Source organism: Pyrgilauda ruficollis, unplaced genomic scaffold (genome assembly GCF_017590135.1).
Source record: "Pyrgilauda ruficollis isolate IOZ18807 unplaced genomic scaffold, ASM1759013v1 scaffold17, whole genome shotgun sequence".
NCBI classification, from domain to species: Eukaryota; Metazoa; Chordata; class Aves; order Passeriformes; family Passeridae; genus Pyrgilauda; species Pyrgilauda ruficollis.
This window is the reverse complement of record NW_024515875.1, coordinates 3,741,089-3,758,238: the sequence shown is the minus strand read 5'-3', so window position 1 is coordinate 3,758,238 and position 17,150 is coordinate 3,741,089. Positions and strand designations below refer to the sequence as shown.

The following is a 17,150-nucleotide window of genomic DNA, read 5'->3' as shown; positions in this document are numbered from 1 at the left end:
GATACTTGGGCAGAGGACAATTTACATTTACCAATGCTAGAGATGCAAATTACTAATCTTCCCCTCCTTTACCTCCCTCATGAGAGATTCTGGGTGATCAGTTCATATCAGTGCAGCATTTGTAACACAGTACTATATGCTTCCTGTTATGTAAGATGAAAATTAAAAGGATTTCAGCATGCAACACCACAATATCCCAAAGTGGTAGTGTTAGGAAAAAGAACATGTTCTGCATATACAACCACAGAAGAAACAGAACACCAAAAAAGTGGATGCATTTTACCAGACTTTAGATTTAAGATTGCTTAAAATACAAACAACAGAAGAAAATTTTATATTTTGAATGTTTTTATTCCAGTCAAATTACAAATACAAGCATTTGAAAATGTACAAAAATAAAAAAGGACATTTCCCTACACCTTACAAAAGCAGATCAAACTTACTTCTATATGTACAATCCTTTCAGTGATAAAGCCTAATTAGTAGACATTTTTTCTGTTCTCTTCTGCGCATTCTATGCCAAATCCCCTCCCCCCAAATCCACCCACACTAAAACCTAAAAGTAACATTTCAAAAACCTAATACACTAAATGTCCCTGAACAGATTACAAAGAAAAAATTCTCACAGGTAATAAACCTGTAAGTGATAATGTATTTCCCTAATGACTTTAGGGCAAACTACATCCTGATGGGTAGTTTGCAAATCAAGTTTTATGTAGTTTGTTGATATGTAACTTGGACCACAGAGTCGGATTACATTTTTATTTTTAAGCTATTTTTACAAATTAAAAAAAAACAATTATAGCCTTGTTGATAGCATTCTTCCTTCCCCCAAAGTTATAACTCTTTCAAAAAAACAACAAAGGAAAAAGGAAAGTATCTGCAAATAATTATAAAAAGCAGTAGAAGATTTTTTTCTGAATCCAAAACAATTGTTTTTTTGCAAAAGGGATTGAAGTGATCACCTCCTCAATACCACATTGTACTAATGAATGCAGAGGAAGCACTGCCACAGCAACGGTTTTGAACCATTCTATAATGTCTATTCAAATATTTTTGGTATTAAGTTTTGCGCAGTAATATTGATCAAATTATCTTAAGCAGTATAGTTCCTCTCCATGTTCTGTCATTCATTTGGCCATGACACTGTTTTCTTTCAGTGTTCTGATAACGGATGCCTTTTGGAGATGCAGTAATGTAAGGATAGGTAAGGTAATGCTCATGTTACTTAAACTAACATTATTGAAAAACAGTTTTGGGGGACACAAGCCCTTCTTTAGGTCTCAAATACAGCAGGAAACTTTAAAATTGAAAACAGTTGCTCAATTTACATGAATGTGCCCAGTTCCTAAGAGAAAAGCAAGGTGCCAATGCTTTAAAGATAGCTCCCAAGAAGCAGGCTCTGTCCAACCTTTCTTTTTGCCATTCCTTCAGCTGTCAACTTCAAGCACATAATTTAGCAAAAAGCTGCTTAGCAAGACAACAGCTAATACCTACTTCTACAGGGTCCAGAATACAGGTACCCACACCATAATCTTCTAGCTGCTACCTGTAACAAACCAGAAGCATTTAATTTACCTGACCCTAGTGTGGACAGGGATCTCATGAACTTGTACTATGATGGAGATGAATGCAGGTTGAATACAGGTGCCTGCAGCACACTCACCTATGCTAGCTTTGAATTTTGCTGCTTCCACAGCTTGACTCTTGCCTCTAAAAAAATCCAAACATCTGCAGAGAAACACATTAATATCCCAGAAGTAATGTTCAGTTCTGTGACACCAGGTATTCTTAACATTTTGTACTTCATGTCATCTGACTGAAAACCATCATTCTGTACTTATGTGCATAATGTACTTAGAGAATACTTAAGTCTGTTAAGTTTCTCTGGCAAATTTTAGACACAACCCATTTTTCTACTGTCTTAAAATATTTTAAGATTGTCTTATGAGCTTATTTCAGCACTAACACGTTATATACATATTTTTACTTGCTAAATATTTACTTTTTAGTTCACAGGAAAACTTACTTTTCTGGAAAGATCCTGAGCACATTTTTTAAGCATTACCACAGACACAAAAGATTCATGTGGGATACTGTTAGCACTGGTAACGTCAGGACATTCTCCAGTTAATTCACACTACTGGTTAAGATTAAAGGACAGTGCTAACAAGCATTTGAAGTGTATTGAATCTTTTCTTTTCTTGCTAAGACATAAGAACACATCACAGGCAGTTTTGTTGAAACTGAGAAAAAAAACAAGGAATGTATCTATTATCAAGGAAAATAAACTCTGCAGCATCTAAAATAGGAGTCATACTTGGGAAAACAGCTAAATAGCAGTTTATGGGTGAGATGTAGCTTCACATAAGACACAGAAAGTTCTTTCTGCCTAGTCATCTACCTCCTTCAGCTAAGTTTCATGTAGACCTAACTGTAAAACCAAAGCCAGCAACAGGAAGAAACAATAGACAATAAAAAGTTTCTGATGTAAGGCAATTGCTTCACTTTTAACAAGGTGGGAAGACAAACAGTGTAGTTTATGGACCAGCCAGTCAGTATGTGAGAGGTAGTCTAGTTTTTCATTTGATTGAGAGAGGTAGAGCTGGTTGAGAAATCAATAGCCAAGGCGAGTCAAAATCATATCCCAAGTTTTCTAAGATGGCTCAGCCTGAGACTGCTAATGTCACAAGGGATTGAGTTGTCTTGCTCATATTTATTCACTTTTATAAGGGTAAGGTTATTGTAAAATATCCAGAGAGAATGCTCCCAGACACAGCCAGCAAAAAAGCTTAACTGCATTTTGGCATGTGCCAACCAATTCATACAGGTTATACATATTATGACTGTGAAGGTTAATAAAGCTAAGCAGCTCTCCTTATTTGGCAGATTGATATTACTACAAAAACCACAGACATACCAAATACTAGAGGCAAGTTTTTAATTCCATATGGTTTACCTGTATAATATTCTCCATACATTTTTTTCACAAATTAAAAAAACCCAATTATTTTAGAGATGAAAACCAAAAAGATATGAGGGTCATACAGTCAACAGGTAATAAAACCCGTGTTAAAGATGTCTGGGTACAAAATCAAACATAATGCTCCCTTGGATTGATGTAGGCTCTTCCAGGTCCTGAGTTTTGTGGGTATCTGTTGCTCCAATTTTTGTAGTAAGTTTGCTGATAAACAGGATACATAGGCTGAAGACCCTCTTGTTCCTGTGGTTCTTCAGCCCCACAAGTAAGTTGACTCCCATTCACAGCTTTCTAAACACACATAAGAAGTAATAAGTTTCATAGTTCATGTATAGAACCTGCAATTCCTATTCTTGGTAAAGCTTTAAGCAAAATCAAAGATACATGATCTCCAAGACAATCCTATGAGTAAAGAAACAGAAATATAAAAATTCTCCTAACAGAGTTAACGTCAAATGTTTGTTTCAAATGAAGTTGGACTCTAAAGCTTGATAAATCTAAAGAGCAAATCTTCAACTACAAAAATGTCTGTCAACACTCCTCTGCTTTATGTTACTCACTGAGAAATGAAAGCTGGAGTGTTTAAGTATTTAAATTAGTCATCAAACTACTATAGGATATTAAAATGGTACTGCCACTTTTCACTTATCTCACACAATCCCACAGTTATTGACCAGGATGGACAAATATTTTTTTGTTAATGAAAACAAACATCATAAGTTCATTTCATGGAAAAACATGAAATCAAAGCTTCAATCAGGAATTCAAGCCATCTTATTATTTACCATGTGCTGCAAGTTCCCAGCATCTCTCTCTCTGTACTGGCTCTGCAAAGCAAAATGTTCTTTCTGAAAGAAGAAAAGTTACAGGGGAAAACAAGTCAAGATTCAAAACTGCAGAACAGTTTTGGTTAATACAAAAAGACACCAGTCATCTCAAAATACACTCTGCCTTAGGAAGTCTTAACTGGTTATAATTTCTGTCTTAACTGGTTATCATTTAGAATCCTTCTTACAATCCAATGGCTGGTGGAAAAAATATGAGGATCAGTCAGGGTCACCTGTCCCAACTGTGTTCCCTCTCCCAATACCTTGTCTCCCTTCTAGTCTTGTGTGTACACCCCAGTCCATCTGCCAGGAGGGCAGTACAGCAAGCAAAATAGGTCCCAATGCTGTCCAGCAATTAAAAGGTTCCATGAGTTATCAACACTATTTTCAGCACAGATCCCAAACATGGCCCCATACCAGCTACTGCAAAGAAAAACTAGTTCCACCCCAGCCAAACTGTGCACCGTAGGAGATGAGGTTCAAGATCATCTAAGGAATCTGGAGGTGAAGAAGTAAATGGGACCTGATGAGATACATTTGCAAGTTCTGAAGACACTTTCACAGGAAATGACTAACCCACTATCCATCCTGTATTAGAAGTAGTGGCAGGACTGTGGTTCCCACTGTCTGGGAAAGGGGAAATAAGACCCCCACGTCTTAAAACAGAAGATGAGGAACTACGGGTCAGTCACACTTCAATGCCCAGCAAGGTGAAGGAGCAGAAACTATGCTAAGGCATATGGAAAATAAGGAGATGGTTGGTAACCATTATCATGGTTTCACTAAGGGCAAATTGAGCCTGACAAATTTAGTGGCTGTCTATGATAGGATTATAGTGCTGGTGGAAAAAAGAAGAGCAACTGATATCACCTACCTGGACTTGTGCAAAGCATGTGATGCTGTCTCACATGGCATCCTTATCTCTAAACTGAGGAGACATGGATTTGATGGGTGGACCACTCAGTGGATAAAAAACTGGATGGTCACGCTCAAAGAGATGGCTCATCAGTGGCTCAAAATCCAAGCAAGGACCAGTGACAACTGTCATTCCTCAGGGGTCCATATCAGGACCAGCACTGTTTAACATCTTTTTGGCAATGTGACAGTGGGATCAAGGTACCCTCAGCAAGTTTGCCAATGACAGCAAGCTGTGTGGTGTGGTGACATGCTGGAGGCAAAGGGATGCCCTCCAAAGGGACCTTGGCAGGCTTGAGAGGTGGCTCTTGTGAAACTTGTGAAGTTCAACAAGGCCAAGAGAAAAGTCCTGCACCTTTCAGGTGCAATCATACACACAGGTCAGGGCAATCATAAACACAAACAGTCTGGGCAGAGAAGTGACTGAGAGCAGTCCTGAGGAGAAGGACTTGGGAATGTTGGTGGATGAGAAGTTACTTCATGCAGAAGCATTGAAATCTCCCTTCTTTCACATTTATCTTTTTCTTCACCATTATGATAGAAAAACTTCATTTGTGGAATGGGCTGTTTCCAAACATCCAGTTAATTACCAACTGCCTGAGTTAATGGCTGATCTAAATGACACCAAGTAATGCCATCTAAGAATTATGATTTAGGGTACAGTTTGTACTCTGGTATTATCACTCCTAGTTAAGTTCTTCCTTTATGCCACACTTAGTATAGGACCACAATAGGATAAAGCAACATCTTTGCATAATTGTATGTATTTTTTGTTTTGCAGTTCCATATTTTCCCAACAGTATCACAGTGGTAGCAACAATACAAAGTAGGCTAGGTTGCTGATCTTTGTGCAGAAGTCCCTCCACAACAAGTATTCATACAGGCAGGTAACATTTCCAGTGGTCATACAGCCGTATTCTTACTTTCAAGAATTATTTTGAAGGGAACTCAATCTCAGTAATATTTTATTCTTACTTTCTCCTCATTCCCCTTAACTTTTTACCTTTCCACATTTATTTAAAGTTCTGAAGCAATTTTGAGTTAAGTCTTAATATGTAAAACGATCTTAAAAATCATCTAATATTTCCTAACCTTCTCCACTCCTCCAACAGTTATTTTTCACTATCTTCACAGGTCTATTTTTTCAACTTTAGTTGGTTAGACTTTTTGTCTGGTAATTCTATTTCAAAGTGTCCCCTCCTGCCCTTAAAGTCACCATGCTTTTGCTTCTCAAGTCCTAAAATGCAGTCTGCATTTCTGAGAATATGCGATTTACCACTTAGCAGGCACCATTGCTCTTTCATACCTGAGCTGAGAGCATGAGTTCACTACACAAGGAGGCAAAACACACATGGGGAACAAAAAAAGTTCCATCTCCACCAAAAGCTAATGCTCTTTAAACAAAAAACAAAAACAAAACAACAACAAAAAAATCTGCTTGTTTGAGAAATTCTACCAAGAGTGGATGTGGACATGATTTAGAGACTCACTGGAAACCAGAACAGCAAATTCCAGTTGGTTACTCAATTAAAACTGTAAGTCAAAGGAAATGATTTCACATGGCATGAAAAGACAACACCTTTGCTAAATAATGCAATTATATATTTTACAGGCACGGAGCAAGTGACAACCAAAATCATTGCATTCTGTCAAACAAAACTGTTGCTGAGCTACATAGTTTTTGTCTTCCTGCATAGAAACAATCTGGGATTCTCTGCTTGGATTCCTAACAGAAGTTTGCATTGTCTTACCATTACATTTTGCAGAGTTTCATAAAACCTCGGTTTTACTCTAAGAATTCTCTTTCTCGAACAGTTCTTCAAAAGCCTAAAACAAATTATCTCACTAAAAACTTCATCTTACCTTTTCTGATCCTTTCCAATTTAGAAATTCCATTACAAAGGCATCCACTAACAGAAAAAGCTTGTGCCTCATTCTAAACCCAATCTGGTAAATTTTTATTTTTCCTATTGCAAGATCCTTTATCAATACAGATTATTTTATTGATGCACATTTTGTGCTCCCTTCCATTCAATCTTGTTTGTCTAAGCAGTTCTTTGGTATAAGGCAAATCATAACAATACAGCTTCCTTTTTCACAAGGAAGAGATATTCCCACCTGCATAAAAAGCATTAGGAAAAGAAATAGAAGAGTGCAAGAGAGCCATAATCTAGAAATGAATCAGTATTATACTAGGTTTAAGAGTTCAGTGGCTGATGTTTTCAAATTTGATTCAGAAACATCATCATTTGATAAATGGTATTTGATACTTTTAATGGTGCTAAGACAACTTCACCTTTTTCTTTCCTGCTTTGATCAGTAATACAAATACTACAGTTAAAGAACTTTGCTTGGCTAAATAGTGAGGCATTCTTCCAAGCTGCAAGTCTCAAGTCAGTCTTCTCATGGCCAGACATACCTACTGGACTGCATTTCCCTGATCCACTCTTACTTCTGTTGCTACAAAAGAGCCTTGTTAAATTCTGAATCCTTCAACAACTCTGAATGCTGCACTGCATTGTGCAAAACATGTTTTTTCTCTTTCCTTCAGAAGCACCTGTCAAGGTAATAATAACTTCAGTTCTTTCACATTGTCAAAGACTGCCCAAAGACTGCATGTTTAGAGGAAAGTAAATAAGTTTTTGCTTCTTAGTAATATATTGTTTGAAACAGTGAAGCTTACTCTAATGATTCCAAGGACTGCCAGGATTAGTGCACCCTCTTACGCTCCTTTTTAAAATATTATGCAATAGAAAAAATCCTCTTTAAGCCACTGGAATTCTTCCATTGCTCAACTTCTTCCTGATTCGCCTCAAAAACTGCATTGTCAAGCAGAGATTCCTCTCTCACCAAGGACATAACCTTCAGGCTGCTCACCACTCTTTCACATTACATGTAATAGATTGTTCTGAGCAACAGAATAGCATTTCCATGGCAATGATTATTAAAAGAACACTTGGACAAAAGTAACAGTGCTGTTGACAAAAGAGTTGACAAAGATGAACCTACAGTCTTCATAGTAAGTAAAGGCATAATGTAATTTTTTTCCATAGTATTCCTATGTTTTGGACTTTTGCCTCCCTATTTTAGGGCCATAAGTGAACCAGCTTTTCTCAGTTCTGAAGTGACTCACAAGAATACATGAATTGGTGTCTTCAAATACCAGTACACAGAAATTATGAGTACTCAGTTACATAGTACTTGTACATACTGGTAGCTCATTATTAACAGTAGCATGTAAATGAGAACATATATTTAAAGTAAACTGAAAGTTTCCAAGTCTCAAGAAGTATCCATGAAAGACAATGGCTATCCAATACTACCACAGGTGCAGTTAATTTCCCTTCATTTTAATACCATCACTTGCTGACTCAGATATGCATAAAATTAGTTAAATTCTGATTGCTGGGATACAAAAAGGAGAATTTCAGCATCATCTGCTGAATCTTAAATACTTTACAAGATAAAAAAAAGCTACTGTCCATGATTGCAACAATAACAGCAGAGTTGATTGAAAAACTTGCACATTATTTATAACAACTTACCAGAATCAGCCTAAATTGAATAAATCCACTTTCAATTCTAAGTTATTTTGAGTATGCAGAAGACACCATTTAAATTCACTCTTCTTTACTTTGCACCTTTGTGCAGCCTATCATTTCCACTCAGGCTGAACTGATCATCCGTTGTGGTTGACAAAGCAGTGACATTCCCCCTACAGTTCTTTTCAGCAGATCCAGAAGTTTACATCTTATCTACCCAGTGAGAGGCCCACCTGGCATCTCATTCTGGGTAGGCATGACAGCAATCGGAACATCAGGTAGTACAGTGGTGAGTACAGACATTTAGTCGCACAGGATGAGACATCCTGACAGGCTGCTAACTTGTTTCTCTTGCCTCTTTACAGCCTCTTTTATCCAATGTTGGTTTGCTACACCAGAACAACACAACCAATCACTTCTTGGCTAAAGCCAGATATTTATTTCTGTTAGATAAAATGAAGCTCTTGCCTCAAGCATAACAGAGTACATACTGATTAGAGGCAGTATCAGCTAGGAAGACAGGCTCCAGCTCCAGGTCTTTTTGGTTCTGGAGTTCCACAGAGAGAAAAAGACAGGTACACTAACAGTGTTGTGGTAACATCCATTTCTTAAATAAAGTCTAGTTAATGCCTAACCTGAAGGGGAATCTTTCTCCTCCCCGAACAACTTAAAACTCTGTTTATCCAACTTGTGGAAAACAAATACTCAATTCAGTCTCTTTACAAATTTTTGTCTATTTACAAAATACATTTTCATAAAACATTTAATTAAACATTCCAAGACTACAGCTAGCTTCAGCATAAGTTCTTTAGTACCAACTAACAGAAGCCAAAGTAAGCACAACCTAGAAAAAATTCAAAGACAGCAAAGTTCTGAAGAGGAAAGCAATAAGGTACACATTCTCTTATGTCTACCTCCTTTATAAATTGCTCTGTAAAGGACCTGCAAATAATTGCAGGACCTCCGGAAATAATTACATTCCCTAGTGCTGTCATTTTGCCATCTAGCAGCACTACAGATGCACAAATACCACAATAGACAATATCTTTTGATTCCATAAGCAAGAGAATATTTTTCAAATACTTTAAGCAGAAATACTAGCAGAAGAATGATTCATCAAAAATTGCAATTGTTGAGTACTGTAGTAACAGAAGAAATAGCTATGATGCCCATCCTGAGCACAGAAAAGCACTGCTTCTTTTGTGCCATCTTTGGTGCTATACCACCTTTAAGGTAAGAAGATGAAAACCTATTATTCTTTATGCCAACAAAATGTTTTCTACCTTCACAATGTTGTAATCATCAGGCTGCTACTACTAGATCCACTACTACTGCAGCAGTGGATCTCAGAATAGTTTCCTGCTTCACTCAGCAACAACATACACAAGTATTATCCATTGTAACGTTTATGACATAAGGAAAACTTTTATCAGCAACTGATATTTGGTGAGCTTTAGGAACCATCAATCACAAAGAAAATCTACAAGAATATTTTCAATGTTATTAAGAACTCCACCAAAATCCTTCTTAAAGGTAGGTGAACATTTTATTTTCCCCTCTATGAGAAAGGACGTTTATAGGTCCTTAAAGCTGCAAAGATACACCATAGTATTGGAAAAATGATATTTCTTATAAATAAACGATTGTTTTAATTAGCTCAGTGTTATGATTCAGCACATCTGTGGTCAGAATCACATTATTTATGGTATGTACTGAGGATGGAACAAAAAATTTATTAAAAACCATTACAATCTAATTCTTACAAATACTGATGGGTAACAGAAATCTAAAAAATCTGACTGACTAATTTAATATAAACACACACAACACACTTTAGGGGCCATGGCCAGGATCTATAACTGACTGGTTTATTATATGAAGTGTAATAATCTATGATATTAAGCTTAAGTCACCTCTCAAGACCAGGTCTCTTCTATAATGCCTAGTGCAAGAGAAGCCTGAATTCACCTGGAGTTTCCCAAGCACTCCAGTCCACCTCAAAACCATGCTGTAAGAAAGAATGTAGCCCTACCCCTCCTTGCTCCCCATTTACTCAAACTGTTTCATTTGCTAGAATCAGCTTTCCAGTGTGACCTCTACAAATTGGTTTGATCGGACTACATCCACACAAACATTAAATGCTGGTAAAGAAGTTTTTTGCCTATTGCTGTCTTGCTTGGACAGCATTACTTTAGATGGCAAGAAGCTACCCCTGAAAGCACACTAAAATTTTAATTATTTGTCATGAAATTGGTATAGGTCTTTGCTGCTGGTAAATGCAGGCAGAAAAGATAAAATTAAGAAGTTACATAATTGCAAATATTTAAAAGTGATTTAGTGATCTTCAATGAGACTCAGACTCATTCTTTGTAGATTAGCCATGTCAAAACCCAAATTCAATCTATCCCCACCCCTCAACCGTTAACAACTTAAAAGAGTGGCAGTTGTTTCTAGCAAGGGAGCTTTTTATAAGGTCAGTTTTAAAGTTTACCAAGTATAATTTTTCTCTCTTATGAAGACTGCTTTTATAAAGCTATGTATATTCTCTTACCACAGAATTTAAACTATAGGTTTTTCTAATTCAAAAGGAGCTGTCAAAGGCTGTTAGAAATACAAGATATGATCTGTCTACAAGTTTCCTGACCTCTACGGATGACTTTAACATTATAGATAAGAGATTCAGATATCACATATGTAGGGAAACAGCTTGGTTGTGAAACCATTGAAAGGCTTCCATATATTATCAGGAAGGCAAAATCAGACCAAGTTAACATAATAAAGCAAAGTTAACACTTTCCTTAAGTTAATTTAAGATGCATATAGACACTTACTCACCTGAAGCATAGCTTCTTTTTGTGGCACTGACAATGTTCTCTCCTCAAATGAGGCTGGTTTGTGAGTGGGTGGAAGATCAATCCTGTAGTAAAGAGGGAATGAAATGTGACACATCATGTTTGTGAAGTCCAATTGAATGGTCAGATATTAACTGCCAAATCACCCAGCACTCAGTACTCAGGGACAAACACCTTTCAGTCAGCAATGACTCGGATGTGATATATTGTAATGGAATATGTGTACCACTGGCTATTATTCAGGCACACACTTTGTAGAAAAGCACTACCCGGAATTTATTTATTGCATCCTGAGTTAAGCAGACTGAACTTCCCCCCCATACACTCCCAGCTAACGAGGATTACAAACTACCAGTATCTAACATAGTTTCTAAGTTATGAGATACAGCTTGAACAACTTTTTATATTATAGCCTTCCCTTAAAAAATAATTACTTGAGAAAGCCTTACTAGCAATTCTTACATGCAAGACTTTTTCTATTTTACCTTTCTCAGTGAAAGCAAGTGGTTATAAATGAATTTAACTGTTTAAGATGATTCATAGAAATAAGCTTCAGATACAGAATTTAAGAGAAACCATGGTAAAATGTGCTCAAAAGAAGACTCCTGACTCATCATGCTAGCTCAGTGCAAATGAGGAAACTTATTTTATGCTAAAGACTCTTAGTTATTTCACTTAACTACATGAGCAACATTTCTAATTCAGTTTTAGTCTTAACTGTATATGGGATATAAGAAACTGTATATGGGATGTAAAAAGACCCATCTTTACAAATATTCTAAGCCCCTGTCACTTTTTTATGCATGTTCCAAACAGAATGTAGACATCATCCACTTTAACTGGCAACATCTTTTCAGATGTTTTTGTTTCCTTCTTTTTTGTTTGATCACACTGAATAAAGTAAACTGCATGTCTGTGCCAGAGACCTGAAGAAACAACCAACATCCCAGAAAGCACAAGAAGTCAGTAATTTCTAAGCATGTATCTGTGGAAGCTTGCTTAATTTTCCAAACATTTCAAAACTAATTTTAGGGGGCCTTCACATTTGCAAAGCATGGCCAATTTACTTGCAAGTTAGACCTGCAGTTACAACAAACTAGCAGTCACTGGCAACAGTCAAGAGGGAACCCTTTTTTGCCCTCCAGTTACAGCCATGAGTAGTTTTCTTTCAAAAAACTCCAAACTTCTCAAGAGATATTATATTACTTCCAAAGTAATTCTTACCTTCCTCATTTCTTTTTCAGAAATGTGTGATTTCACATTTGTGTACTCTGAAAATAGAGCCCTGAAATTACAAAAGCTGAATAGCTGCTAAAATAAGTCAGACACTTAAATTACTGTACAGAACAAACTCTTTCTGCATATTGCTTTCAACTGAATAGAAAAAAAGTCCAACGCATACTCACACTTTGTCAAGATAGGCTGGCCTTTTCTTCCTTGGGGTCAGCAGCACTGTCACAAAGATGGTAATGATAAAAAGAGCAAGGACTGCTCCAATCACAGCCCCTGCTACAGCAACAGAAGATGTCTGCTTAAAGGGCACATCTGCAATGTGATAGCATAAATTACAACTTTAAGAAGTTCATATACTTTCAATGCTCAGATAAGCTACTTCAGTGTTGTTCTGAGAAATGCTTCTTCCTTCCACTGCCAAACAGAAAGCCTTGCCCTGCACTAGCACTTTTGCAGTATTTCTTCAACTTACCCAACTAAAAAACTGGGGGAATTAAGAGAGTTCACAAAATCAAAATTTTTGATTTCAAAAATTTTATGGACTACTTTTATTAAGTACTAGTATCATGCTTTCATTCTTGATTTCAAGGTAAATGACATTATGAAACATATGATTTGTACCTAAATAAGCTAAGAAGGTGTTAATTCAAAAACCTGGGCAGCTATGGTTTATTGACAATCTTTCTTTAATGACACTTAAGTTTGCAGAAAGCAAAAAAGAAAAACAAAATCAGGGTAAAAAACCCCATATACTAACTACTAGGAGCAATGAATACGCAAACAAACATTAAATACTTGGCTTATACTTATCAAAGCAAACCCTAAGATCACCTATCATCTTTAGGACTTCACACTTCAAGCTACAAGAAAGTAATTTTTATAAATAAATTTTAATAAGGAGAGAGAAAAAGCTGTGGTTTTTTTGCTTTTACAGCATTTTTCTTTTGACCTTAGCACTGTCAAATCCAATGCTGAACAACTCTCATACTGAATTAACATACTTGTCAGTCTTTAAAGGCCACTCCTTTCACTATGCTTAGAGATAATTTTTTAAGTCCCGAAATTAAAAAACCTGCTGATTTACTTTAACTTAAAATCACCAGTGCTTTGGACTTGTGCCAACAAGCTCAACAAAAAGTTTCACAATTGGAATAATTCATGTCAGCTGCACTAAACACTTACCTACAAAGTTCAGGCAGCATACATTAAATGATGCACTCATTTACATTGAGTACCGAATCAGAAAATTTAACAGCGAAGAAATTGAAAATTAACACAGTTCTATACCTTCAATGTATTTCTAAAGCAGTCCACTTTATTATTACTCAAATGCAAAACAACTATTCTCTATTCAATCTCTTACCAAAGGAAATTTTGAGAACCTCTTCAGCTGTATGTTCTACTCACAGATAAAACCCCTGAAATTATGCAATACGATTTATCAGTTCCTAAGGTTTCTAATGTTGTTCTGCCTGTATGCTGGAAAGCTGAGCAAAACCCTTCAATGAAAAAAAAACAAAAAACAAAAACAAAATACAACACTTGACTTGCACTCTAATAAAGCAATTCCTGTCCCCTCACTGCTTATCAAAGATCTGACATGAATATTCCCCAGGGATTGCACTCACAAAGTATATTTAAGTAACTTGAAAAAAACTGAAATAAGCTTTTTTTTTTGGTGACTTCCTTAATGTTAAGGAATAAAGTCCTAGAGTAACAACTTGCAGAAGTTACTTTGCTCCTCAAAGATGAATGCAACATACCACCTTTGGTTTATATAACGACTTTCCTGGCATAAGCTCCATGTGTCCATCAGATACCAGCCTTGACACTATAAACTGTCCTGTTCTGGGAGAGTTAATTTCTTCTCAGGAGCTTGTACAGTGGTTTGGCTTCAGCATGAAAAGAGTGCTGATAACCCACCCACGTTTTGGTTTTTGCTAAGTCATGTTTATTCTAAGTCAACGACTTTTATTTTGTGCGTGTGTCTCTCATGCTGTGCCAGTGAGGAGTTGCACAAAAGAAAACTAGGAGGGAACACAGTTGGGACAGATCACCTGAAGTGGCCAAAGGGATATTCCACACCACCAAGTATATAAACTGAGGAAATTATCCCAAAAGAAGTATTGTGCATCACTTGTTTGTTACCCCCCCTTTCATTATCCATTACTATTATTATTATATTTTACTTTGTTGCCAATTATTGAAGTGTTCCTATCTCAACCTACAAGTTTTACTTTTGATTCTCCTCCCCATTCCACCAGGGTGGGAGAAGATGGGCATGGGCAAAGAATGAAGTTATGTTGTGCTTAGCTGCAAGCTGGGCTTTAATTGCGACACAAGCATAATTCATAACTTTTCCTGAAGAATGAGCACAAGAATCAGTGGAGGTGACCCTTCCACTACATTTTAACTGGCTTAAGTTTAGTTTACACTGGGTGCCCTCGTCTTGAGATGGGAAAGTCTCAATTAACTAATATACATTCTTAGGTCCAGAATTCTTGAAGCTGCTTTGGTCTTGTCATTGTATCAGAAGAGTTCCTTAATTGCTTCATCCTAACTTCACAGGACATTTTCTTCTAGTAAATTCTGCTATATTGTTAAGACATCATAAAATATTATACTTTCAATCAACTCCCACCCATTGAGTCTGATTTTGGGTAAGATGACAAACACCCATTTGCTTCTAAACACCAGGAAAAATAGTAATATCCCAGCACAGTGACAGACAGGATCTTAAATGCAATTACCACAGGACATACTTCATTTGGTTTTTTTGAATTGCTTTGGCAAAACATCAGTCTAACCAGCAGAATGATCATAAACCCAGACCACTATGCCAAGCTGAACAAGAGAGCATCTAACATGTATGGTGCCACCTAAAAAGCATTTTAACCACCAGATGGTCAGAAATAGATGGGAATTGATTAACTCCAAGAAATATGGTTAAAGCAAACAAAGACAATAGAATGAAAAAACAAGACTATTTTGAACTATGCAATTCCTAATTAGTTTATCAGCAGTGCTTGAAAATAAATGTTTTGGACACCAAACACTTCTATTTATCATTCTCTTAATCTTCTTAAAAGAGTTTCTGAAGACACTTGTTTTATAAGCTTATGCTCTCTTAGGGGAGTACTAAACAGCTCATCTCAAACAGCTTAAACACTTCAGTTCATTCTATCCAGCCTATGGGTTTATTGTGCTTTTCCATCTCCAATTTTTAAGAACATACCTGTGAAACATTTTTGAACACTACCTGTGTTCCAGAATGTAAGAAAAAGTTTATTCACACAACAGCCATTTGTACGTACAATCAATTGTTTTTACAGTAGATATAATGTACAAAACATTGCAACGCGCGTAAGCCCTATCCCTATTAATAACTTCAACTCCAGAACATTTCAACTTCTCAACCCATAGGAATTAAATATATATATATTTTAAAAATCAAAGCAAAAAATCCACTGGGACAAAAGCAAGATATCCCATGTGGAAAACTGGTTTATGGTTATGTCTATTTCCAAGTAAAACCATCTTTTAAAGATGATATATCAAGTTTTTATTTGAAGAGAGGTATAATCTCTTTATTCCAGAGATAATTTGGATCAGAACCCTCTGCTAGAAATTTCACTCCTTTTCTTTTGTTTGCACTCAAACTACAGATAACCACAATATCACTTGCTATTGTTTTTGAGACTTTGGTCAATCATGTACTCCATTAATCCAACCCCAAACTTAAGTTGTTTAGGGATGCTTTTCCATTTGAATTTCAAATAGCGCTGTTGTCTTAATATTTTTGAAGACATGCAGTCATATGCAATCACAGTGTATTGTCTACAACACTCAATATAACTGTTTTTGGGAAGCTCTAAATGCTGTAAGCTACCAAACATCATGAGGACAGAAAAGAACTTCCAGCATCAATGCTCATGGAGCAGCTTTATGCAGCCTATTTCACATTAATGGTAGCAGACTTCTCTTTCTTTTCAGGTTTCAAATACTAACAGCCTTATCAGCTTCAATCTCGGCAAGCTAAACACTTCAAAAGATTTAGTAGTCTACTTATGAATTAATTGCTCTGCAATTCATCTAAAGTTGTTTCATTCCTCCTTCATAATTGGCAGATTTAGTTTGGTAACTCTGCTCAAGATAAAGTAGAACTATTTCACATGTCAAACAAGATTTCCTATGTATAATGGATACAATGTCATTTTAAAGAATATGTAAAATCAGTATGAATTATTTGCAGGGAAAACAAATCCACTGTGGTACAGAGACTGCACAGAGACTGAATTCCTGTTTCATAGACTCTTGAGTTGCACCACTGAAGAGTGCATTTTCAATACCTGAAGTAGCAGTGCAAGCGTTCACTTCCCTACTAATAATCTGAAACTCTGGCTACCCTCTTCAAAGCAGGTATTGTAACTTAGTCAGAAGCAGCGTAAAACCGCTGTTTTAACTTCTGGTCATAGAAACTCTAACGCTTTTTGGCACCTGGGAAAATAAGCACATTCACATTAGCCTCCAGCTTTGGAATCTATATGGGTGTTTCCTCCTTAGTTGTGTCCATATAACCAGCTTTTAAGTTCAATGGTAAGATTCCCACAAAGCCTCCAGAACAGGTCTCAAAAATTGCACCCTGTGGAGTTGCAAAGAGCATCTTGTATGCATTAATGAGTTCTGACATCCTGCCAATTACAGGCCTAACAAAACACCTCACTGTATGTATATATACAGACACTAGAGTAAGCTTTAGTAATCAATGACTAAAAAAATAACTTTTCATCTTATTCAAATA

The 17,150-nt window shown here is 36.4% G+C and overlaps 1 protein-coding gene across 2 annotated transcripts in view; it reads right to left on the bottom strand.

Moving 5' to 3' along the window:
* Positions 1-330: 330 nt before the first annotated feature.
* NECTIN3 (nectin cell adhesion molecule 3) overlaps positions 331-17,150 on the bottom strand; it is a 62,223-nt gene continuing 45,403 nt past the window's right edge. For both annotated transcript variants that reach the window (XM_041463793.1, XM_041463794.1), the window contains 4 exons: positions 12,523-12,661; positions 11,100-11,181; positions 3,766-3,828; positions 331-3,271 (listed from right to left, as the gene is read on the bottom strand). In XM_041463793.1, the coding sequence (XP_041319727.1) occupies positions 3,095-3,271; positions 3,766-3,828; positions 11,100-11,181; positions 12,523-12,661 (461 nt within the window). In that variant the 3' untranslated portion in view covers positions 331-3,094. The remainder of the gene's footprint in view (positions 3,272-3,765; positions 3,829-11,099; positions 11,182-12,522; positions 12,662-17,150) is intronic.